A 25,921-nucleotide genomic window follows, 5' to 3' on the forward strand; every position below is an offset into this window, starting at 1 on the left:
AGTGTTGCAGATATTGAAATGTTGTCGTGCATTCATACAAATGTAATTGCTAAGGGCTGTCTTTATATACGACTTGCTGTCTGCATAAAGATGATTTGGGTCAACTTAATGTGGCTTAATGTGATTTAACTTTTCATTCTTCCTTTCATCCTTCCTTTTAATCATAGTTGATTTGGGGCTATTTTTTCTAGTGCCCAATATGACCCCTGTAACCTCTTGGCTACATGTGCTTTGGCCCCAGCAATCTGGAGGTTTATTTGTACATAATTTGTCTGTTAAGGGGTTATTTTTCAATATCTGGCACTGCTTGTTTTGAACACAGGCCTGTGTAGTAATCCTGGTTAATGTCTTCAGTTCCATTCTCCTGCGGTGGGATTAGTGGGGTGCTCCATCCCAGAGGATTAGCCTGGTAGTTCAGTGGATGCAGGGCTTCTATGAAGTGCTTATGTAACCACAGAACCCCGGCGACAGCAGCCAGAGCTGAAGGACTAGTCTTTCCATTTTTCAGAAATTATAACAGCCCATCCCCCCACCCAAAAAAAAGCATCTCACCCTCCTGTCCTAAATGCACGAGAGTATTGGCCCAATTTGTTTAACCCCCACAACTACTATTGTACAACTTCATCAAGGTGCTCACCGCTCTTGGGTTCTTGACGTGTATCTGTTTGAGGCTTGGATGTCCACAATCTTAATTTGTTCTTCTTTAGTTAAACAGATCTAAAAATGACATTTTGCCACCATAGCATCAGCATAGTATCGCAACAATAACTTGTCTTCATTCCTGCTCAAACACCCGTAGCGCATACAAGAGTTGTTCTAAGGCTGCTTTTTAAATCCACTTACTCAACCTCTTTGTGTGGGCCTGTTTGTTAGATAGATGTCTTGTAAAGGTTGTATCGCTTGGATCTTGATCCAAGTTGTGTGTTTTGATGCGCACACTTCTTGGCTAGCTAGCATTCATGGAAGTGCAATAATCTGTAAGGCTTTGTCAGAGTGCAAGCAGCCACCTGGATAAAGGTCTCTTCCCTACTTGCTGGAATAACCCACACAAAGGAGCTGCAGGTAGAAAACCACAGATCAGCTTTCTTTTCCACTGTTGCTCGGTCTTTGCTTCTCTCCCCGTCCACTTTTCGGTTTGAGAGATGGCACCAGCCCAAGTTGGCAAGAGCTGTGGAAGATTTGGCAAGTGAGGGAACCCCTCCGCCCCTCCCTCCCCCAACCCCCCCACTTGCTCGCTCTCCTTACTCTGTTTTATTATAGACTGGAGAGGTCACATTCAAGATGAAAAGCAGGTCAGTTAGGAAAATTTGAACGCCTTGATGCTTTCTCATGGTATCAACATCAACTCTGTTGCCTCCCCTGTCCCCCCATCTCTTTTTGCTTACTCTCCACTTCTTTATCCCCTACTCAGACTCCTCTCTCTCTCTCTCTCTCTCTCTCTCTCTCTCTCTCTCTCTCTCTCTCTCTCTCTCTCTCTCCTCCCCCTTTCCTTACTTCCCTCCCCCTCCTCTCCACTCCCTCTGTGTTTACACTTGGGCTGCCTGAGTGTGTGTTTGTGTCTGTGTGTTAAAGTATTAACAGGAGAGAGAGAGGGATCGAGAGGGCTCGAGTTAGTGTGTACTCATGCATTTGTGTGTGCACTGGTCGATGGTGCCTGCTGGCAGAGTGAGGTAGGGGGAGGGATAGGCTGACGGAGAGAGGGAGGGGAAAGAGAGAGAGATAGAGGAAAGATCAGATGAGGGAGAGTGAGAAAGAGAAGAGTGAGTGAGCACAGAGCACAGCCTCATAGTCCCACTTTCCTGTGGAAGTCTTCCTTGACGGCCGCCATTGAAGAGAGACGCAGCAGAAGAACAAAGCTGCAATAACTGAAGCATGTGGAATAGCTGAGAGATGGGGAACGACCAGGAGCATGTGCTGTTTTGGAGCATGTCAACCTGACCCCAACTCAAGTATCAAGCCAGCTGGACGTAAGAGCGGAGAGATTGAGCTGTTTTCATCTGTGATCCGGATCTGAAGGCCCAGTGTTGACGAGCATTCCAGGCTCTCGCTGCAGAGATCAGATAGCCTGATCGTGTGATCCAGAAGGGCCACAAGACGACGGCTGAAGTAACAGGCATGTGACACAGTGACAACCACGTTCTGGCTACACCAGCTATTGATTGGACTTCTCTGGGTGGTGCTGAAGGCCTTTCAGGGTCCTGATTGGATGTGACGCAACCACCTGCTTCTGTATTGCTGCTGCTGATTGGATGTTTGTTGCACGTGTTCTCTCTGCCTCTAAGGCTTTGAGTGAACTGCAGCTACTTTGCAATGCGCTTTGTACACTCGCATAGAAGGATTAAACTAGGTATTGATATTTGTCATTACGTTTCATTCTGAGGAATTGCTTTCTTAAAACTTTGAATTCATGGAGTGCTTTTATAGGTTTTCTAAAATGGTGACTGACTGCAGTCATAGTCTTACCACTTAAAGTCCACAGGTTGTCCTGCAGTTTTTATATGAAGACAGGTCAGCTGTTGCTTGTTTAGTGTTGTCATTAATGTATGCTTATAAAGAGGAATACAAGTGTGGTGTTCTTTAACTTGCTAGATGATGCATGAGCTGCTTTGTATATGGAAGATTAGTTTTTAGTAGATTTCTTTTTAGAATCTCTGCCATTTACAGCTATATTTGTCAAAGGTGCATTGTTACTCGGAGAGATGTCAATGAATGAGTTTTAAGTATCAAGTATCATGACCACAATCTCAAAGTGTGTCTGCTTGTTGGCTTCCTTTCCTCATTGAATAACGAGATGCAAAGACCTCTGAACTATTGTATAAGGTTACCCCCTCTAGGTGTTGGCGCCGCACTTGTTCTAAACAACCCCCAAAACCCTCAGAGAGAGTGCCTTGCCAGGATCTGTCATACTGGCACAGGAAACAAGTGGGTGGTGTAGGTTAAGCCTCTTAGAACACACGCTGAAGGGGAACCACCACAGTAAATTCTACACTATCTGTCTTTGGGCCTCTCTTGCACAAACACGCTGACCGCTCCCTACAACAATTCTTTGAGCACATGTGATATGTGAATTTCATGACCGCTTTTTCTATCCTTCTCTGGTCTGGCGGGTGCATGTCAACTCTTGTGAAAGGCACAATCATGTGGTTGACTGAGTAAAGGACCAGGATTTCTTGGAACTGGGTCACATCAAAGTTAGTTAGAATATAACAGAGTGTGACCTCAGTGAGGGAGAGTTAGTGATGTCATTGACATAAGGGGTGGTTCAGCTGCCACATTACCACTCCTCTTACCATTTCTATGGTTTGCGCATTTCAGAATATAATGTCAGCTTGCCAATGCTCCTTTTACCCCCAGTGTCTATGATACTGTGGAGTCAAGTCCTAGTTGTAATATAGTTGAGGAAGGACAGCTATTAAGAGACACTTACATGTTATTGCTGATAAATATTATTTGACTGGCTGTTCTCTCAAAGTGTTAATCATACATACATTGGAATTTTTACAAGGCTACGCTAATATGTGTATTTTTTTTCTTGACTGCATTTGGGCTGGTGACAAGAATGTTACCTTGAATTTAAACATCACTGGGTCGTTGTTGCAGGTCTTCTTCAGTATGGTAGGAACTGGTCTGCCATTGCCAAGATGGTGGGATCAAAAACTGTGTCACAGTGTAAGAACTTCTATTTCAACTACAAGAAGAGGCAAAAACTGGATGAGATTTTGCAGCAACATAAAATGAAATCGGTAAGCAAAAAAAAAAAAAACTGGCAGAGGTTTTCAGAGATCACAAAGTTGTGGCCTATTTTGTGTTTATTTAAATAATGTTTTGTGTGTTTGATCTTAACCTAGGAGAAGGAACGAAAGGCTCGCCGCAGGGGCAAAACGCTTCAAAATGAAGAGACAACTGCACAGTTCACTGCAGAGGAAGAAGAGTTGGAAGGCTCAGGGGCGAGTGGCAATGAAGAGGAGGCACCTGAAGATGGAGAAGGTAGACTTAATTTAGAGAACGAATAAAAGTTTTAAGATAATATTGGCAATGTGACATTAGTTCCCAAAAATGAAACCACCACTTAAGGTGGAATGGCCACTTCAACCTGTGCGCTAGGAATATCGAAAATCGAGCGATGGGCTTGAAAAAATGTATTCATTTTTTTTCTGTGTTGGAAAAATATGACCTTTTTGAGGATTGCTTTTGTGTGACATCACTCATAGAGTATCTGGGCGAAAAAAACAACTTAATCTCTTCAACCCTTTCATTTCCTTTTCTACTCGATAACCACATTTTTTGTCTGGCTGGCATGGCCAGTACAAAATCATGGACTTCAGCTGTCACTTGTTGCCAATTACTTATGGAGGATTTGATTTTAAAGGCATTTGAAGTGTGCCTAGCATGTTATTTATTTATTTATTTGGAAAATTTCACAAATAATGGCTTGTCAAATTCCTAATAATTATACATTAGGTATGGGCACTATACTCCATTTCCTTGATTTGGATAATTGGTAACAGTAGATATTGATTAGCTTTACTTATTTTCCTTTTTTCCAACAATTTGTTTGTATTAATGATATATATTTATTATTAAGCCATACAATTGGGTCTCGACAAGTCCAGATTGTCCCCAGCCTATTGTACAAAGTCAGCGTGGGTAGGCACCAGCTCACCCGTGACCCTTGTGAGGACAAGCGGAACAGAAAATGGATGGATGGATGAATGTTGTTCTCTGAAGGAGCTTTGCCATTGGAGAGGCCCGCATTGAATTCAACTTCCCTTATCGCACGTCATTGTCTTGGTGACAGTAAATTAGTGACAGAATCAACAGCACCTATGCTGGCTGCAGCAAAATATTGTAGTGCATTCAATTTTGCTTTCATTGCTTTAGGATATGACTCATTATTTTCATACAATCAATCAATTTCTAGCCATGTGCTCATCAATAATTTTCATTAATACACCACATGCCTTCAAAAGTATTTATACCGCTTTAATTTTTTTTTTTACATTTTGTGAGCTTAACAATGACAAACTTGAATTCCTTTTGTTGACATTTTAGACTGACACAAAGTAGCACATAGTCGTAAAGTGGATGGAAAATGATATACGGTTTTCAAAAATGTAAGTCAATATAAATCTAAAAAGTGTGGATTGCGTTTGTATTCAGCCCCTTGTACTCTGATACCCCGAAATCCAATAGAGTGCACTGCTGTGTGGAAGAAAGGGCTTGGTTAGACCACGTTTATTATTTTAGGTATTTGTCTAAATGCAAGTAACAACTAACACTGCTCATCCACTCTGTGAAACATGATGTGGCAACATTGTTTTGGGGATGTTTTTTTATTCATCTCACAAAAACGGTTAAATGTGAAAAAAGTTCAAGAGATATGAACACTCGTTCAAGCCAGGCACTGCACTTACAGTATTCTTTTAAGATTGTTTTACCTCAGTCACACGATAGGTAAAACTATGTCGTTTTTACTTTTCTGGATATGACTAATTAGGCATACACAACAACTGTTTTTTTTCCCCCACTAATACTGATAATCAATAAATTATGCTTCTCGAAACCCATACCATTAATTGTTAGCATTTTTGGCAGGGTACTTGACTACAAATATATCTGTTGTTGCAGCTAAAAAGGATAAAACATTTCAATTCTGCTTCTTACTAATGTAGCGGGGTCAGAAGATGATGTAAAAAAGTGGTCAGCAGCAACGTACAGTGGCAAGTTTTGTTACATTTTGACCTCTTGCCACTTCAGACGATGAGGCGATGAGCAATCTCACAAGCTCAGAAGGGTATCGTTACTCACAAAGTTATTATTATTTTCTTATCTGTGACTTTTCAACAATGCACGTTACTCACAAATAAAGGCAAGCCCCCAAACATTTTAGCAGTACTGACTATTTTGCGAAGACATTTTGAACAACCAAAATTAAAAACAAATCATTAAAAATATCACTCCACATAGCTGCAATTCAATGAGCAGTCGCCCTTTTTATTCCTACAAGTATTAATTACTATTATGACAGAAGAACATAGTGCGGGGTCAGCATTTATTATCCATCCATTCATTTTCTGAACCACTTGTTGGCCATTAGCATTTCTTGGCTCAGTTGCCCCACTTTTGTTTACGTTGTCTCTGCTGCCAGACCCGACAACATTCTATAGATATTCCCACTGGTCGCACCATCTCGTCCGGTATGTTGAAAATGCGGTGAGAGACTTCGGCTTTGTGTACGTGTACAACTTAAAAAATATAAATAAATCAGTCGCCGCATCGTGAAATTTGGAACAATCACCAGACCAGTGTTGGTGTAAGTGAGGGGGCTTTCAATACCGGCCTAATTTATTGATACTGATCCGATACAAGTGATGTGATTTTTCTTTTCCTAATATCGGTCCAATAGTTATCATGCATCCCTAATTAAAATCTTTCACTTCATCTCCTCATAGAGCTTCATTGTTTCTCCCAATTTACCCTCCAGCGAGGCGCGCGTATTCTTCTTGTCAGAGGACATGAGATTGTTCTGTGGATGCCCAATTTTTATTTTTTGTGAACGTTGAAACATCTAGCAGCTTTTTCTTCATGTTGCTCTGCAGTGACGACAGCTGTAGCGTTCCCACCCTCTTTCCTTAATACTGTACCTTTCAGATCCTACCAGAAATGTCGATGTGAAATAAGGTTTTGTTTTTGAATAATTAAGAGAAATTTGGATATACTGCTTTTTTAATATCTGATTTGTCAATATAATCAAGCAGCTTATCCATGTGAGTGGCAGTGGAATAGGTACCGGCCGATTTGACTGAAGAAGGGTCAGTGTCTGAATAGTCAGCATAAAACCATGACTGAAACACCCCTAAGTTACAGGTAATAGATTTTAAAGGGTGGCACCGCATGATATTTCTGTTCCTGAGGGTGAAAAATGACGTCTCTGTTTGAATTACGGTCAGCATTATTGTATTCAAGTGGATGACAAATTCTAGCTGAGGCCACAATTTGACAAAAGTATTAACATTCCTGATTCTGTTTCACACCAACTCTCTCACAATTCACTGGCTTTTCTTCTGGTAGGTGGTGCCAACAACAGCTCAGACACCGAGAGTTTGCCATCACCACATTCGGCTGACGATACCAAGGCCAAGGAAGAGGGTTCTAATAAGTCGAAGGCTGGCTTTAATTCTGGAGATAAAGAGGTAGCTGGAGCAGACACAGAGCAAGCTGGAGATTTGAAATCTCCAGTAAAAGAAGATGCAGAGGTCTCCATCAAGCAGGAGATAAAGACTGAAACAGGAGAGCCGAACAAGGAACTGACTCAACCATCACAGAGCAGTGATGCAACAGACAAGAAACCTTTTACAGTAGAGGCTGAGGATGTCAAGACTTCAAAGAGTTCAAAGAAGGACCATGGGGCCAAAGTAGGTTCCCATGGGGACAGCGACTCCAGTGCCACTTGCAGTGCTGATGAAGTGGAAGAGGACAACACAGAAAAGAACAGGTAAAAAACACACAACAGGTTTTTAGAATTCATATATGCATATTCTAATTTGCCAATATATTTCAATGCATTGAACAGGAATCAAGAATAAATGTGGCCTACATTTTTACACCCCCCCACCAAAAAGAATTCTAACATGAATCCATGCTGCCTGTGTTCATTAAAGTCAATTCTAGGTGCTTAGTATTCGCTCTACAATACATCTTCATTTATATAGCTGCGGCTCTAAAATATGCTTATATTCGCTGCTACAAAGCCACGTAACGCTACGCACACATACATCCGCATTTCTCAGACGGGCCACATGTGTGTTCCAATTGCAATGGCTGATGAATCCGCTGTAATCTGTTCACTATTTTCATTGGTCAGATGCGACGAGGCTTTGGGTAAAGCGATTGATGGCTTGAAGCTTTTCAGTAAAAAATCAAAAATTGATACATGCATTAAAAGCCGCATGAGTCAAACATCAAAGTGTTTGAAAAAGTAGCGGCTAATATTCTGGTAAATACTATATCTGTTTTTGGGTGACTAGGAAAAATAATATACAGTTATTGATGAACAAAATTGATTCATTTATATCTGGCATCTCAAATGATGTTGTACTTCCAGTTTGGGTGCACAGAACACGGCTGATCAACTGAATAGACTCGTGTGACATGCGCCGTAAGATCCTCGTGCACTACACATGTATTAGGCACCACAGAGCGCTGAATTCCACTGCGCCCAGTCGGAACATTTAAACTGAGTTACCGTTCAAATCATTTTCTTTTCGCTCGTGAGTGGCCTCCACGTTCGTCCAGAACCACATTCAACATGGCTACCTCACCACCTTGGTATCAGGCATGTCGATGTGGTGGCCATATTGGATGTAGCTCAGCCAGGATGCTAAATTTTATTGTACCCAGTTTTGCCTTCAACTGTCTACTCGGTGAAGTCACTTAACAATATTTCAAGAGGGGAACGTGGAGACCAGACCACATGGATAAAAACAGATGTGGTGGCTTTATGGACTTAATCATAAGTTTCTCAACAACGTTACAGACACATAAGTGCAACTACTTCAGCAGTGAAGGGCTATGATTTTTCTGGTGGGAGTTCAATCCAAATTTCAATCCAAACTGTTTACTTTTGACTTAAAAAAATTGACATGCCTTTCTTCATTCAAATGTTATTTAATGGTTTAGTCAAAAGTGAACGCAGGTTTATTTATACAGCATGCACAGCTGTAAGAAACTGCTATACATAAATGATAATAGACAATAATTAAAATAATAATTAAAAAATTGATAACTAAGCAAATGTTATCTTCTAATTAAAATGTACTATACAATAATAACTCCCTCGGGGTGCAGTTTTATTCCCTCTTGTAGGACCTTTTTAGGGTGGGGTTGGACTTCTTTAGCAAGTCTTGAAAAATATGGGGGGGGCAATGAATTATATATGTGTGTATATTTTATATATATATAAAAATATATATATATATATATTTGCTGAAATATTTGACCGCTGCAGACCAACATTCAACTAATTTCCCTATTTTTATTGTTTTTAAAACAAGTAAGAATTACAAAATTGCTCCTCTAATGAATTCAAGTAAAGAATTCTTAACATATTTCTATATGGTTCTCAGATCAATCAGCCACAGATGGTGATCGGCAGATTTCCATCACCTTTCCTTAACAGTGCACATTTCTGACCAAACCAGTAACTGAGTCATGATGTGTGCTTTTGCTGCATTTTTAAATTATGTCCCTTTTGTGTAAGTTTGCATGGATGTTTTTTTTTCATCTGACTCATCAATTAATCAAAATAAATAATTGACAATTTAATCACTTCATAAAATAATTTTTGGTGCGCAATTCAAAAATGTGCAACTAATCTATGTGATCAGTAGTGTTATTGTCTTATCTCACTCATGGAGGATTACAACCCAGAGTGGAACTTTATTCTATATATGTATATGTTTTTTTCTCTTTAATAGCCCCCCCACATCCTCCACACACTCACAACAACCTAAGCCCCAGCCCCCCATCCTTGTGAAATGTCCACCAGTCACCACTCGTTGCATGTACTTGCATACTTGGCCTCGTCTGTCAGTGAAATAGTTTCAGTGGCACTTAATGCCTATAATGTGCATTTTTAAGTGTAATTTTTCTATGTGCGTGCCTGTGAATGAGGCCACAAGAAATGGGTGTCAAAGTGCGTGGGAGGAATGATTAGTCGTGTTTGTGCTGTATTTGTTTTTTATTTTCCATGAGTGCCGATTGAACGCGCTGGCAGAGCTGAGAAAATTGCTGCCCTCTGCCAAAGAAAACAAAGAGATGTGTGTGTGTGGGTTTTCTCACTTGTGCTATTGTCTTTCTGCCACTTCATACTGAGTACAGTGGTCCCTCATTTTTCGCGGGGGTTCTGTTCCAAAAACTACCTGAAATAGTAATTCTAGTAAGTAGAGGTCCATTTTTTTTGGGGTCCATGCCTCTACTAAGATATTATGAGCTCCAATACATAGTTCCCACCCTTCTAAATACTTGCGACACGTAATAAATCTAACAATTAAAATGTGAAATGAAGAATAAATACCATGCTGCTAAACTACTAATCTGACCGGAGCGTGCTCGGCACTACAGCAGCGGATGACACAAAGACGACGAAACGTCAGCTAGTTTGTTCTTCTTTTCATCTTAAAATGGCTTAAATGCTCTCCTAAGCATCTGGCTTGTACGTGTATGGTCCAAAGAACAAGATATAAACACGCTCCACTTCCTCCAACTCTTCAAATACCTGGATCCCCTCAGATATGTTTGAGGTTTCGCTTTATGAGTGAATTTCTGACAGGCTTATTACACTTTCTATGTTGAGCTCCGCAATAGGTGTCTTGGAAGGACGTCACACTTTCGGGTTTGTCGCTCGGTAGAATCTAACTTTGGGTAAACTATTATTTTGTCAAATATACCAAATATTTTTTTTCATGCTTTATTATTTTTATTTTGTGTATTTCCTTTACACACTAGGTCTTTAACCTAACCAGAATCCCGCATCGCATTGTGGTCAAAAGTACAATCCTGGTGGCTTAATGCGCGTTGTCAATTGTTGTACAAACAAAGTTAGTTGCCTGTCTACCGTTGCTTCTTATTCGGTGGCGGCATCTTCTTCAGCTGCTGCGTCATTTAAACAAGACAAATAACCAATCACTGTTGTTTATTCTGTATTTAATAAAAAAACTAACCAACAAAACAATATCTCGAGAGGTATTGAGGTCTGATTTCGATGGAAAAAAAATAGCAAGAAAACCTGCCAGAAAGGTAAAACTGCAATAGATTAAATTATTATCAAAAAAGACAACCCACGTTAGATTGAAACTGCAATAACTGAACCGGGAAGTAGCGAGGGAACACTGTCCATATAAATTTTTCAGCTGTAGTTTAATAGTTATGCAGTCTTTTGTTATATTGTTTTCTGTGGCTATACATCCGTTTCTAAGTTTCCAATGAATTATTTTTGTGTTGTTATGTTCTAAGGCCAAACGCCTCTAATATTTTCGTGTTCTTTTAAATATCTCTATAGAATGACTTCTCCCCGTCCAAGCCTACTGAACTACACTCATGATGGGGTCATTTCATCCCCTCTGCAGAAGCCCATGGACCTTAAACAGCTCAAACAGCGGGCGGCTGCCATCCCGCCTATTGTGAGTCACTCTTTCTCCAACCTCCATGTTTCTGTTTGCGGCCGTCCATCAAAGCAGTGTTATCAAAATAGCAAAGTACTTTTCTGACTCAATCATTGGAGTTTTAATAATGCACAAATGAAATGTTTGGAAACCTGTGCATAAAGCCTTTCTTGCTTTCACCTTGATTTCTTCATAAGAATCTTTCATATCGTATGCCAGACAAACAAAAAATATCAGCTCGCATAAGCTTTAAAATCTTTAAATGACTTGAAATTTTATTTGATTATTAAAAAGTTGCATGAACCTTGAGCAGGTGCAATTGTATGCTTTAGTTTATAGAGATTAAAGCAAGATAATGTAACACTCTATTTCCTGGGGGGTGGTGAGTGTTATTCCGAAATCGGAGTTGTGGGAGAAAGAACGGCACACGGAGAGGGAATCGCTCCACATACGACTTTTATTCAGTCGGCTCACTCCACCTAACATAATGTATTTCAGTATATACATAATCATCAAGATGTTGCATATAGTTGCTAATCATATGTTGAATACATAAAGGACGATTTATGTTTTGTGTGCAAGTTCATACTTAACATAGAACATTTAATTCCCTCTCATCCTGTGTGTAGATACCAGAAGCGTCAGTGCAAGGCAATCAACGGAGTGGGGTTTCCAAGGCTGTATTGCCGCCTCATGCTTTGGCACTGTACCAGCAGCAGATCACCATGGCTCATGGGGAGTCGTCTCAGGAGGTCAAACAACAGCAGCAGCTTTCAGGCCAGCCGGGCAAACAGCAGCCTTATTCCCAACAAACAGAAAGGGACTGGGAGGCTCCTCATAGCAGCAGCCCTCGCATCCGCTCACGCAGTCCTTCCACTGGTGACAAGGATGGTACGCCTCTTTTATTGCCTACTGGATACTCAATGTTTAACTTGCCAAGCAGTACAAGCTTTTTGGCGAACAAATTGATAGTAAACTGTCACGTCACAACACTTTTTGGGCCCATTTATTTACAGCTGTGTTGGTGTGCACAGAATCATGCATGATGCTTGGCAGTTTATTAAACACATTTAAGAGTGTTTGAACAAAATTTTCATAGTTGGCTGCTGACCTTGAGTCTGTGTTCTCTAGTTTGTTCTTTGGTGTACTCATGTGTTTCTGGGACACTGGCAAAGAGGGAGCTGATAAATGATTGTATCCCTACTGACCCAGAAGAGACTCTATAGGCTTTTTTAGTGCACTTGACTGTGAGCTTGTTGCATGGGAGTTGCAGATCAGTCATGTCTTTGAAAACCCAACTTTTATATTTATGGATTTTCAAAACAGCATTAAAACAAAACATGTAGCAGAAATGCATGATGACGGAGAGTATGTGTTGCTTTTGTAGAAAAGTCGCAGGCTTTCTCTTTACATGGTGAAGTCAAGAGGCCCGCACTGGGCCCGGATGACCTGCGGTCCACTAACTTGGGTCGACCAGTTTTGTCCCCGTTCCCCATGTCCCCACGAGACTTGACCAAGATCAGTCACGACCAGCACCTGCTCCAATTTAACGGTAAACACTCTTGTTTATTTCCTCAGACCCATTTTTTTTTGTATCATCACGCTATTTCTCTGCTCATTATTTCATTATTTCTGCTGCCTCTCAGCATTCCAGCAAGTGGGCCACCCAGTGCTTCCAGGTTTACAACAGGATAGTGTCAGGCAAGCTGCAGTGAGACCCCTCATTATGCCAGAACCACCACCTCTCATTTCTTCAACCAAACCAGGGGGCTCTATCACACAGGTATAATACAACACAGTTGCATGCTCTGAAGAGTATGAATGATTCAAATTAGAAAGCAACACAGGGGTCCAACTCCAGTCCTCCAGTGCCACTATCCTGCATGATTTCGATCAGGAGCCTGATAACGATCTTGATCATTTGAATCAGGTGTGTGGAACTAGGAAACATGCAGGATTGTGGCCATGGAGGACCAGAATTTGACACCTGTGGTATAAAGCAAAGATATGCTCAAGTATTGCGGATACTATTAATTAAGTGAATTATTTTCCAGGGAACTCCTGTCCAGCTGCACAGCCCAGCTCACGGATTTGAACATGGAAAAATGCCTTCTACTCAGATGAGTTTGTCTTGGATTGATCAGAGGAAAGTTGGTGAGTGAATTTTTCTGGATAATCACATTTACTTCTTGCCCCTGACTAAATGGATAGCAAAATCCATCTTTAGGGTAGAAATCAAGTTTCGTTTTTCTTTTTCTTTGCTTTCTTTTACCAAATTGCTGTGGGTTTATAGGTGGTCCATTCCCTGTGGTAAAGCAAGAACAGTTATCCCCCCGCAGCTCTTCTTTGCAAGCTGAAAACCCATCTACCCAAGGCACACTTCATGATGGTGGAAGGGGTAGGTTTTGGACTTCATTGTTTTGTTTTTTTATTAATAATCAAAACAATAATAATCCTGCTTGTCTGAACAAACACGGCCCCCACTACCAAGTATTTCGGATTATAAATCACACTTTTTCATACTTTGGATGGTCCTGTGCAACTAAAATTAGAGCTCACTGGCACCCAAAATCCCAGTTCAACAAATACTTTTATTAACCCAAAACTGCCAACCCAAAAGAAAGAAGACAAGTAGAAGCAAACTTTACCGCCTTTATAGCAGAGGCTTTCTACAGAATGTTAATTTTCTCTATTGACATCATCGAAATCTTAAAGCTCCTACACAAATCATTTATTGTAAGTATACGCCACTTCTTTTGCTTCTTCTGTCAGAAACCTGTCTTACCTTTGTGACTTCAATTCTAGCTGTACAAGGAGGTAGCATTACGAAGGGTATCCCAGGGACCAGAATGCATCCAGATTCCTCAATCTCCTACAGAGGTGGCTCCATCACTCAGGTGAGCTTCGATTGGTGGCCAAGAGAATCACAAATTGGCTGACGAAAAGATCTCTGGCTCGAAACAAAAGCAGGGGGCAAGGTGATTACCCAAACCATCAATGGGAAAATTGATAATTGGTTCTAAAACGATTATGATGTTAATGATTTCTCAAAATAATAGGGAAAAAATGCCACACTAAATCTTTTCTATTGTTTACAATTTCAAATGGTCAGTTATACAACATTCCTAGAAAATCACAATGCTCCATCATGAGTGATGATATTAATTTTTCCCTTGATGTTTTTTTTTGTTTTAGTTTTTTCATTGCCCTCCTGCGGGTCAAGATGAGGGGAATGTTGTTAATACATGTCAACTGTCGACATGTGAAGCGCTTGAAAAGTTTTTAGTGAATTAGATTTGCTCACCATGGTCAAAACAGGATGGTCGTAAAACAACGCAGGGGTACGAGATGGGAAAATGATACAGGCTGTGATTGCCGTGCATATCTGATTGACAACAGCCAACTAGGTTTCTCATCCACACCATGACTGCATAGCAAATGTTTTAACACCTTACAAATCCTGTCAGGCGTCTGTGGCAATCCTCTCCCCCTCACATTGTCACAGGATCATCCTGTTTTGTACAAGGTAAGCTAAAACGTGGATGTCGGGCGCAAAGTGTAAATGTAGCTTTAGAATACAATGATTGCTCCAGGCGTTATACCGTTGGCGCAAATGTGTTCCGCAGCTGCCCTTTGTCTGTGTTTTACCCGTAGAAAGTGAAAGAATGCGGAAAAACGTGTCTGACCTTAATCAGAATGTGAGAAACATGAGTGCAGCAGCAACTGGATTTCCCAGCAGCTGTGACATAACCACAGCTATGACGGGTCGTAGTCACCCTAGCAATCAGGACATGATGTGCTGTGTCTGTATCTATAAATTCTAACCAAGCCACCGTAATGTAATATCCAATGGCCTGATTCAGTCTTTGGAGACAGATTAGTAAAGAAAAAGTGAGCGGTGCACACGCTGTTGTCTTGTGGCAGATCAGTTATTTGCTATCATTCATAGATTAATTTTAATTTTCTTGCGAGGAAGTAGATAAACAAATCAAGCACTCACAACTCCACCCCTCAGCCACTATCCAAAAAGATTCATGAAACTCCTGGACAAGCTGAAATGTGTTCTCGGTTCACCCATCCTGATGTGGATCTGTCTACTTATTTCTATAAAAAAATATTAGCCTTACTCAGGGTAAGTGCATGTTTTGAACAAACTTTGACGTGGTCACATAAGTTCATGTTGACAGTAATAATTGAAAGTAGGAGTAGTAGAATGCAATTTTTAAATCGCAACGGCTCCAGTGTTGAAGGGAAAAGATCAACCTCAATTTTATTTCAGTCGCACTCCAGATTAGAGTTCAGTATTAAACCACAGATTTTTTTTTTTGTATTATTTACAGTTTGTATTCTGATTTAGGTTTACACCAGCTTGAATGGTCGAATGTCTTGAAATTGTCATGGTGAATGCTGAAAAGACCAAGTCAAAGTGTTTAGAATGTTAACAACACTATTTGAAGTTGATAAACGGTCTTAGTGTCTCTCATGTTCAACTAACACACAGGACCAAAACATTTACAGTATGTGTAATAAATCTGATATTACTTTGATATAGATCAATAATTGATTTAACTCTGTTGTTTGTTTAAAAAATATATGGGAAGAGGACGTTTTGAAAAAAATAATCTTATATTAAATTGTGATCGCAAAATTCAGGGGGATTTAAAAAACAAAAATTAAATCACCAAGCACTCGCTGAAAGTCAAGATTAAGTTTTGCTATCTCAACCAAATTATTATTCGACATTTGAGTTTCACCTCATCAGTTCAACCATCTGTTTCCCAGTAAAATAATAAGTATGGCTCTTTTTTCTCACTGTGTCCACAGGGGACACCGGCTGATGTTCTGTATAAGGGAACTATAACCCGTCTGATCACAGAGGACAGCGCTAGCCGTGCTGACAGAGAGCGGGAGGACGCATTGTCGAAAGGTCATGTGGTCTATGAAGGAATAAGTGGGCACATCCTCACATATGACCGTGAGTATTTTCAACACAGAGTATTTAAGGCCTCAATACTGAACACATGTGCACTGAACAAAGATGTAGTTTTTGCTCTCATTTTTATTCATACTAAATTCAAAGGTCTAAGACTTTATTATTTCTCTGTCAAGGTCCATGTAAGTGACCATATCTCCTTTGCCAAGCATCCACCTCAAATGTGTGGCATATCAAGATGCTAATCAGACCGCATAATTATTGCACAGGCATGCCGCAGGTTGCCCATAATGAAACGCCACTCTAAAACGTCCATTTTTACTGTTGTCAGGGCACGGGACAATGCCCCTAACCCCCATCCAATTGGCAATTAACTTTCTGAGTGTGATGTCCGCCGTCCACTTCTATAGTGTCATGTCCACCATAGCAAGATTCATTTGTAAAGAGAAAACCTCTCCAAAGTGCAAGTCTTGCACTTGTATACTTAGAGTATGTAAAATGATGCCTGTTGTCTAGTACCACAACAAAATTCACAGCCACTAGTTTAACTGCAAGACATTAAATGTGAGTATTTGCCCCCTCAAGCCGATTACAACCACCTATAGGAGTCAGGTCCAGACTCAAATGAGAATGACGAGCCTGCAGATCAACTTCCCTGGAACTGTTTTTTAGTTTGGGCGCAATTTCTTTCTTTCTTTTTTCTTTTTTTTAACCTTTATTAGCAAAGTACAATAGGCCACAATTTGTTTGTTTATACAAAACTGATTGTTGCAGCAGTTGTCTGAGTGGCTGGTGTTGGTCGATCTTGAGGTGAAGATTTACAGTTGCACTTGGTCTTCATTGTGAGGCCGGCTGGATGTGCTGCCAAATTCTCTGGAATGCCTTCGGAAACTGCTTATGGTAGAGAAATGAACATTCCATTCACAGGCCACAGCTCCAGTACATTCCAGCATTCAGGTTGCCAATCGCACGCTCCTGCAACACTTGCAACATCTGCGGCATTGTGTTGTGTGATGAAACTGCACATTTTTGGAGGCCTTTTATTATTGGCAGCCTAAATACACCAAAAATCAGCATTTTGATATGCCACGCCTGCATGGTTGACGGATTATCTTGGCAAAGGAGAAGTGCTCATTAAAACGCATAACAGATTAATGAACAATGTTTGAGAGACATGCCTTTTCTCTGCATAGATGTCTTGGAGTCAGCAAATGAAAAATAGGAGCAAAAACGGAAATATTGTTGATATTTCTGTTGCGTGTACGTAAATAGAACAGAATCGTAACTTCTCTTTTGAATGTGTAGGTCCACTTTCTCAAACCTCTAAAGATGAGGGTAGAGGGTCAGGCCAACCTGGTGAAATTCTTGGCGTTAAGCGTCCTTATGATGTTATGGAGGGAGGCATCTCCCGAGGTCTGCCGATGAGGGATTCACTGTCTGCCTCCAACTGTGAAGGTAACAGCTTCTAGATCTGGTTTTGTTTAACTTTGGATTTTTCAGGGTCCACCCTTAGTACGAAAATCATTTTGCCACTTGTCCAATCTTAGGTCTTATTGGTCGAGCCATGCCTCATGACAGGGACAGTCCACACCACACACCTTATAAAGATGCTCACCACATCCGTGGTTCCATCTCACAAGGTAAAATAATAAATAATTGATTGCTCTACTCCAATCGTTCTTAACACCAAGGTCCTTTTCTCTATATATGCCATGTGTTTGTGAGGATAACCGAAGATGATGATGATGGGTGCATGGGTGGAAAACTAACAATAAAATGATTATGTGATCAATGATTATCAACATAATCTGTCAGTAAATTCCATTTTCTCATGGTGTTAGGTATACCACGTCATCTAGACCCTCAGGATAGCTACTTGAGAAGGGAGGCGAAGCAAATGAAAAGAGAGAACTCGCCGCCACGTGGGGCCACTTCACTGTCGGACCCGATGAAGGGCAGGGAGGCTATGGTGCCAACAGTCAAGGAGGCTGGGCGCTCCATCCACCTCATTCCCAGGGAGGAGCTCAGACAGACAGCCAAGGAGGGCATTCTAACACCGGTGCGCACACAACATTAAAATGCATCCAAGTACATTGTAAACCAGACTTTTTCTTCCAATACCTGATTGAATGTTCCTGTTATTACCTATCTTCAGGGAACACCCATGAAGCAGGAAGCTGCTGGCTCAGGTAAACGACATGATGTCCGCTCCATCATAGCCAGTTCACCACGTTCCTACCATAACACGCCCCCACACCTGGAGATGCGGGCAGAGAGGGCACGCTATGAAGAGGCACCCAAAGGACGTCCTAGTGCAGTGGTCAGCACCGCCAGCCCCATAGCACGCTCTTCTCCCCTTACACTCGCGTCAGAGCAGGGGGGTAAATCCCATCATAGCCCAGTGGGCTACGATGACAAAGGCACCTTAAGAAACCCTTACCCTGGACCATCACATCGTGGCTCACCTCTTTCAAGGGAGGCAAGTCAAAGGCAACATGATGGTGAGGACATTTATATTTTTACAACCACCTCTGGAGGGCTAACTCAAAAATGACTTACCAATTTCAATTTCTGTAAGAAATTGCATTAATACTTTGTTTTGTTCTTTTGTCTACAAAATGAAGTCATATTTCACATTCAATATTTTATCCTTATTGTTAGTTTCATATATCTGTTTTGTTCTCTCCAGGCTGTAGTAAGAAAGAACCTCAGGAGCGTAAAGCCACACCGACCCCAAGGGAGATGAGTTCTACCAAATCCCCTCTCCCGGGGGTTCCTGACCAACAGACCTATGAGCGTTTGTTGCAGGGCCGTGGAGCTGATGTTTACAGACAAATTCCTTTGTCCTTTGATCATTCAGCTCTGCCTCGTGGCATCCCCATTGACCCAGGTAGAGTCACAGCAATTGCATTGTACACCACACGTATGATGATGGAATGAGTTAAGGAGGAATGATTGAATCAGAAGAGTTACTGGACAATATCAAACCTCCTCATTATAGATTTTAAATGACTTTATTGTGTGTGTACTTTACAAGCCTGCCTAAGATGAAATGGCTAACTTCACTTCCACTTCTCCGGAAATCATAACAAAACGTGTGATGTTTCATTTGATGATTCTTAGCCCTTTCTGAAGAGGTATTTCTCTTTCCTTATTCCAGCTTACTACTTGCCTCGCCATCTGGCCCCCAACCCGGCGTACCCTCATCCCTATCCCTACCTCATCCGGGGCTTTCCAGACACAGCAGCCCTCGAGAACCGTCAGACATTGCTCAATGACTACATTACTTCCCAGCAAATGCACCAGTGGCCTGCAGCAGCTGCTATGGCTGCCCAGCGCTCAGACATGCTCAGGGGCCTTACTCCACGAGATCAGCCCCTTCCTCTGCCTTACTCTGCAGCCCCTCGTGGTAAGACCACTTTGTTGGTGTTCGTTGGCTAAGAGATTAAGGGCACTCCAGCAGTTTGTACACTAATGAGTCCTAATGTACACAAAAACTAGGTTTGGTTTAAACGAAAGCATATTATGTATGACCTAGTGAATTGTTAAATTTGAGCCTCTATACCGGCACCTTCCACAAATCTTTGAGAAATTGACATATTTCAACTTTTGCTCATTAGCCTATTAATTTCCACATTTAGAAATTATAAACAATCACACAGGCCTACACCAACTGTGGCAAAACGTATGCTTGATGTGCAGTTGAATTAATGAAAAGGTTGATTTGGGAACTATTTAGGTGGATTTGAAAATGTCATGACGACACATTGACCATGCAGTGCATCTTTAATTTAGTTGCTGAGGCCAATCATAATGCTGATGTGAATCAAGTTTAAATGAGTTTGACCCCCTCTGCTTTAAAACATCATGACCATTTGCCATTAAAAAAAATTCGCTCTTCTCTTCTTTCCTCCTCTATTTTAGGAATCATTGATCTATCTCAGGTGCCGCACTTACCTGTCCTAGTCCCTCCCTCTGCAGGGACAGCCAGCTCCCCAATGGATCGTATCACCTACATTCCTGGGGGAAGCACCACCTTCCCTGGCAGGCCTTACACCACTCCCCCAATCTCACCCGGTATGATGAGTCATATCAGTAACTGTTACCTGTCACACCAATAAGACTAGTTCATGTAAATATTGCTTCTCTTTTTTTTTTTTTTTGCCAAGTTGGCTCCTCGCACATGAACAAGATGCAGGGCTCTTCTTCAGAACGCGATCGAGAAAGAGACCGGGATCGGGAGAGAGATCGAGAGCGGGAGAGAGAACGGGAGCGGGAACGAGAACGGGAGAGAGAACGAGAGAGAGATCGCGAGAGGGATCGTGACAGGGATAGAGAACGGGACAGAGAAAAGGGTGGAACGAATGTGGAGCATGCCCCCATTTGGCGACCAGGTGTGGAGCATATTGTGAATTTTATTTATTCGTAGAAATCCAAGTAGAATGAATAATGTATCTGTGAATGTGTGTCTTCCTTTTTGTGCCTCAGGTACAGAGCACAGCTTAGCAAGTAGTAGCAGTGTGAGACCTTCTCAGCCATACAGCCATCAACATTCGCCAGTGTCCCCTCGCACCCAAGAGAATGTGCAGCAAAGGCCAAGCGTCCTGCACAATACTGGAAGCAAGAATCTCTCAACTGAACACTCCAATTCCTCCGTGTTACGGTAAACTGCTTTTTAGAATTTCAGGCTTTCAAACAAACATGGAAATTAAGATTGAACTAAATGCACAGAGACATTCACAACAAGAATTTCATTGTTTTTTGTTTTTTTTCCCTTCTCAGATCCATCCCCTCAGGAGCCTCTCGATACCAAGGTTACCATAGTCATCTTCAAAGGACTGGTTTGCCCCCTGAGGCCTATGCACCTGCACTGGAGTCAAGCATGGCCAAAGAGCAGAGTCGTGAAGGCAAAAACAGGGGACTCCCTAAGCAAGTCCAAGACCAGCATGGGCCCACTGGCAAATCAGACCCCAAGCTTTCCAGTCCCAGTCCAGGAGGAATGTACCCAGGTCCTTATTCCTCGATGTCAGGACGACCACCACACCTACAGATGGATAACCCTCCTGGCCGTGGGGAAAGCGGTACACCTAGTAGGGAAAAGACTCTAAACAAACCGATGTCCATTCAGGAACAAGAACTCAGAGCACTCGGTAAGACCACTATGACTGCGGACAACTTCACAAACGCGATTATTATGCGTCAAATTTCTTGTGAAACGGGGATGGTAGAGACGGGCTCGCTTGTTGCCAGCAGCGCCACTGATGGTAAGATGCTGTGGATCCTACGGTGCCGTTATCACCCAGACACGCCCCCGTCAGTCTGTGGCCTTTTGCACGCTGTGGTAGTTGGCATTATCAAATCAGCCCTATTCATTTACTTTTTTGTTTTCTTTAATTGTTATACGATATTCTTTCCAAAAAAATGTTTGCAAACTCAAAGACCACCAAGGGTCTCTCCTCTTGCATACCTATATTGCATCAAACTGGATAAGATTATTAAATGAAGAGTTTGATTGAGAACTGATTGAATCTAAAATTGAGGAAGAACAATATCCCAGGTGTCCTTTAAGGTATCAGCTTCAAATCGTGATTGATAATCAGACATCAAGTCAGAAGATCTCTTCATTGTCTTTGCATCAAAGATTTGTCGAAAAATTCACACGTAGACGCCCCTCCTCCCTCGCTTTTGGCTCCACACTTCAAGCATGCTCATTTCAAAGTGGCACTAAGATTAAATTTAAATTTCGATTGGGATTCTTTGCCTCAGATATTCTGTCGGCCCACAAATCTATATTTAGCATGATGCATGTGTCGCTTGACTAAAGAGTTCTAAATAACGTGGTACTAAAATCAAATGCTGTTACTCCAAGTGAGAGTGACAGAAGCGCCACGTGCTGAAAGCTATGCCAGCCACCAAGGAGACCACTGTTGTTGCGCATAGTCTGTGACTCAAGCAGCTTGAAACCTGTCAGAGGGAGTTGGTGTACGACTCATTCCTGCCCTCTAAATCTTTGCATCCTCCTTGTTTCGGCATAATTTACTCCCGAGCTATCCTCCTGCGTCCACCCTCCCCCAACACACACGCACACACACGCGATCAATCCATATTCTTGAAGTGTCTTCACCATTTTAAATGTGCTTTTGTTACTGTTGCGTCTTAAAATCTGGCTGTTGAGGTCTTTATTAATTACAGTACTTTTGCTTTTTTTTTTTTACTCTAAGAATATTCACTTTGCGCTTCAGTGACCTTTTCATATAACAGTACCCAATATCCTGACGCAGCTGTTGTGCGCCACTAAATTTTAACTTAAAATGAAGTTTTCCTACGCAGATACACCTACTTATTAGAAGCAGTATACCAACATCTGTGTTACCTGAAATTGTGAAGCGCAATTGCTGCTTTTATTAAGAATGTTGAAAATAAATCAACATGGACATCAATACCATTGGTGATTCTGATGCTGTTAATTGGCTTTCCACCAACAAGTAGAAAAGTCTAGAGGGAGAAAGGCCGGCTGGTTTAAGCTGTTGTTTAGATAAATTCTTGTTATTCATTACTTGCAAACAGAAGCCAAAACAACTGTCCCTTTGGAGGATGTGTCCTCTGAGGGATTCCATGCAATCATTGCAATCCCCTGCGCACAACTTGCGTCATCATCCTCTTGCATTCATTCTGTTGGAGAGATGCATTTTATTGCCACCTTCATAAATAATTTTTCTCACGATGCCCTGCTTAGTGCGTAATAAAAGCTAGCTCTTGGTTGGACATAATCTACAGAAGTCATCCAGTACGTGTTTCATTAGTAGAATTTTAATAGCATCCGTTGAAAATTCATTTCAAATGAAAAGTTTTTCTGAGGGATTTTAAAATAAAGCCTGACTATGTGTTCGTGTTTTAATGCTGTATTAATGTTGTTGAAAAGAAATATTAATTTGCACCTACGCTTTCCTAATCACGCGACATTTTTAAATGTGACATCCACCAAATATAAAGATTGTTTTTAATCCTGCATGTTTCATTAGCACATTTGTCACATTTGATTGGACATACAAAGCACATGACTTACGTTTAGATGTGGTTTATTTATTTATTTTTACCTCAATGCTTTTGTTTTTCACCCTCAGCTCAACAAAAGATGGAGCCTCATGTTCTATACCGTCCTCCATCTGAGGAGAGGCTGTCCCCAGGTCAAAAGCCGCCTTCTCCTTGTGTGAAAGGTAGCCAAAGGGTCGTCACCCTGGCTCAGCACATCAGTGTAAGTCCAACAACAACATTTTCGGAACTGTTTGTATTGTGTTGACTTGAGCCCGTGACATCTTTCTCAATGCTTTTTTGCGGCAACAGGAGGTGATAACGAAAGATTACAGGCAGAGTCAGCAGCAGCATCAGCAAGGTTACCATGGCTCGCCCATCCTGGACTTGACCCGTCCTTCCAGTGCCTCACAGCCCCAGCCCACATCCCAGGAGTCTCCCCAAGTGAGCCGCTATCCCGAGGGCCTTGGGGGAGATCGCAACAGAGACCGGTAAGAGTAACTACAAAGCAGGATCACCGGCAGCAAACATGATCAACTGTTTGTGGTTGTGCAAGGAGAGCCGGCATGACCCCTTACCGGTTTATTTCTGACTTATAATAAATGTATTAATAGGCTACAAGTACTCATGTTTCATGGACACATGAGTCTATGTGAAGAGGGACTTATGTCTACAAAAGGTCACTTATCCGTGTGCGTTCTACAGGTCTCCACCTCAGTCCAAGTCTTCTCCGATCAGTGTTTCCAATGACTGTATTGAACCGGTATCTCCGGCTGGAGCTAATTCGGAGCCTGAAATCCAGGGAGGAGTGTCCTATGCTAATGAACAAGGAGAGCAAACGTAAGACTTTGTTGCTGTGGCTCTCTTTACAAAGGAAATATTTATTTGCAGTCCTTTGTTCGTATTCCACCTAATTTCGAGTTATACTTTTCTTTTGAGTGTCTGATTCGCCAGACTTCGTGTGTGGTTCAAGTTTGCTTTCTGTTGACAAAGGCTTTCTCCCTCCCACAGAATGGGCTCCCGTTCGCCTCCTAACGCCTCCCAGCCTCCAGCTTTCTTCAGCAAACTCACTGAGAACACCTCCGCTATTGTGAAATCAAAGAAGCAGGAAATGATCAAGAAGATGACAGTTGTGGGAAATGACAGTGATTTTAGTGAGTATTACTCAAGCATAGCAACTTTAACAGCACGTGAACAATTTCTAAGTGTACATACTTACACTTTCAGATGCAGGTCAGCCTGGAACAGAAATCTTCAATATGCCAGCATCTACAACAGCAGGTCACTTGTTTTTCTTGTTTTGGCCTCACTACACAAACAAAACTAATAACCTGAAGACACTTTCTCAATTTTTTCTTGACCAAAGATGTCTTTACGACTTTCTCAGGTTTTTGAACAATCTCAAACAGAAAATCAGTCTCATTTAAAAGATGCAAGTGCATCGAATAGAACTGAATCGTAACGTTCCACTTTAAAAGATATCAATCCATTGCATCATACCCCTTTGAACTGAGCTCTACCATATCAAACTAAATCGAATCATTGCCCTTTAAAATCGACCCATTGTCTTACACTGCATGTATTGAAATAGGTATCGAATTGTCTTTTGTTGTAGATATGCAAACCCCTACATGGCATGTTGGTTGGCGCCGTTTCCTGATACCTTACAGTTTTTGCTTACTTTGTCTTTATCCAATAAGTTTCAGTGTTAAGATTCCATGAGTCAGCATCTTCTCTCATCCACTATTTACTATTTGAGTTGATTGTTTATTTGATTAAAAAAAAAAACACGCACAAGATGAATGAACCACCCCCTCTTCAACAGGATCTGTGAGTGTCCGCAGCCACCCAGCTCCAGAGACACCTGGCAGCTCCATAGGTCTGGAGGCCATTATAAGAAAGGCTTTAATGGGAAAATACGATGATCAGCCTGAGGAACGCTCCCCAGCCAATGCTGCTAACCCACTCACGTCTGGTCTGTCTGTTGCTATGAGCGGAACTGATGGACGACCTGAGGACAGTTTCTCACAAGGTGATGAGTTTCTCCAAAAGTACAAAAGACATCAAAATCTGCTAAAGTGGCTAGCGATCGAAAGGCACGTCAATCAAAAGTAATCAAACTCCAGTTTATTTTTCCACTTGGTGCAGTCTGTTTCTACTGGTGTGAAAGCAGTTATTGAACTTAGTGCGCTGCAACAGACAAATAAATCAGATTTGACCAAACGTTTCCAGTATAACATGTAGAACACGTGTTTAGCATCTTTTCAAGCATCAGGATGTCATATTTTTACTGCATAAGATGGAAAATTCACTCACGATGTCTACCAGGGAAGAAAAGGACAACTTTTGTAAATGCATCAACTGATCTGCTGGCAAAGGCACCTTGACGTTTGCATTAAATGAGCCTTCAAACTAGCAGGCTTGACTCTGTAGTTCCTATGGGTGCGGTATAGGGAACATTTTGAATTATTGCTTTGACTGAGAAATATTCCCTTCAGGTTTGGGGAAAGAAAATGATGCTGGTAGTCAGCAACAATGGCGCTACTTTGTCTACTATAGTATTTGGCAAAACAAGACTGGGTACCTGGACTGGTCGCCACTGTTTGGCAAAGTATAAAGATAAACAACCGTTTACTCGTACTTTCACGCTGATGGACAATTTACAGTCTATAGTTAACCGAAGAGCCATGTTTTTGGAATATGGGCAGAAAGTGAAAACACCCTTTGCAGAAGAAAAAACTAAATAAGATAACTGGAAGAACATGGGAGGGCCTCTGCCAACATTCACGCCCAG

General features: G+C 41.5%; 1 protein-coding gene across 1 annotated transcript in view; it reads left to right on the forward strand.

Moving 5' to 3' along the window:
* The window catches only part of ncor2 (nuclear receptor corepressor 2), a 72,774-nt gene that overhangs the window by 44,051 nt on the left and 2,802 nt on the right, over positions 1 to 25,921 (forward strand). The window contains exons 18-44 of the mRNA XM_088299804.1: positions 3,601 to 3,743; positions 3,849 to 3,987; positions 7,072 to 7,495; positions 11,060 to 11,180; positions 11,792 to 12,053; positions 12,550 to 12,714; positions 12,809 to 12,945; positions 13,217 to 13,316; positions 13,456 to 13,560; positions 13,968 to 14,059; positions 15,987 to 16,137; positions 17,401 to 17,550; positions 17,643 to 17,735; positions 17,937 to 18,154; positions 18,251 to 18,596; positions 18,785 to 18,985; positions 19,256 to 19,504; positions 20,020 to 20,172; positions 20,265 to 20,489; positions 20,584 to 20,758; positions 20,878 to 21,245; positions 23,220 to 23,350; positions 23,440 to 23,618; positions 23,833 to 23,967; positions 24,139 to 24,281; positions 24,355 to 24,408; positions 24,953 to 25,159. Of these exons, the coding sequence (XP_088155930.1) occupies positions 3,601 to 3,743; positions 3,849 to 3,987; positions 7,072 to 7,495; positions 11,060 to 11,180; positions 11,792 to 12,053; positions 12,550 to 12,714; positions 12,809 to 12,945; positions 13,217 to 13,316; positions 13,456 to 13,560; positions 13,968 to 14,059; positions 15,987 to 16,137; positions 17,401 to 17,550; positions 17,643 to 17,735; positions 17,937 to 18,154; positions 18,251 to 18,596; positions 18,785 to 18,985; positions 19,256 to 19,504; positions 20,020 to 20,172; positions 20,265 to 20,489; positions 20,584 to 20,758; positions 20,878 to 21,245; positions 23,220 to 23,350; positions 23,440 to 23,618; positions 23,833 to 23,967; positions 24,139 to 24,281; positions 24,355 to 24,408; positions 24,953 to 25,159 (4,866 nt within the window). The remainder of the gene's footprint in view (positions 1 to 3,600; positions 3,744 to 3,848; positions 3,988 to 7,071; positions 7,496 to 11,059; positions 11,181 to 11,791; positions 12,054 to 12,549; positions 12,715 to 12,808; positions 12,946 to 13,216; positions 13,317 to 13,455; positions 13,561 to 13,967; positions 14,060 to 15,986; positions 16,138 to 17,400; positions 17,551 to 17,642; positions 17,736 to 17,936; positions 18,155 to 18,250; positions 18,597 to 18,784; positions 18,986 to 19,255; positions 19,505 to 20,019; positions 20,173 to 20,264; positions 20,490 to 20,583; positions 20,759 to 20,877; positions 21,246 to 23,219; positions 23,351 to 23,439; positions 23,619 to 23,832; positions 23,968 to 24,138; positions 24,282 to 24,354; positions 24,409 to 24,952; positions 25,160 to 25,921) is intronic.

This window comes from Idiotropiscis lumnitzeri, chromosome 1 (genome assembly GCF_059441095.1).
Source record: "Idiotropiscis lumnitzeri isolate Australia: NSW breed Sydney's pygmy pipehorse chromosome 1, RoL_Ilum_1.0, whole genome shotgun sequence".
In the NCBI taxonomy this organism is placed as follows: domain Eukaryota; kingdom Metazoa; phylum Chordata; class Actinopteri; order Syngnathiformes; family Syngnathidae; genus Idiotropiscis; species Idiotropiscis lumnitzeri.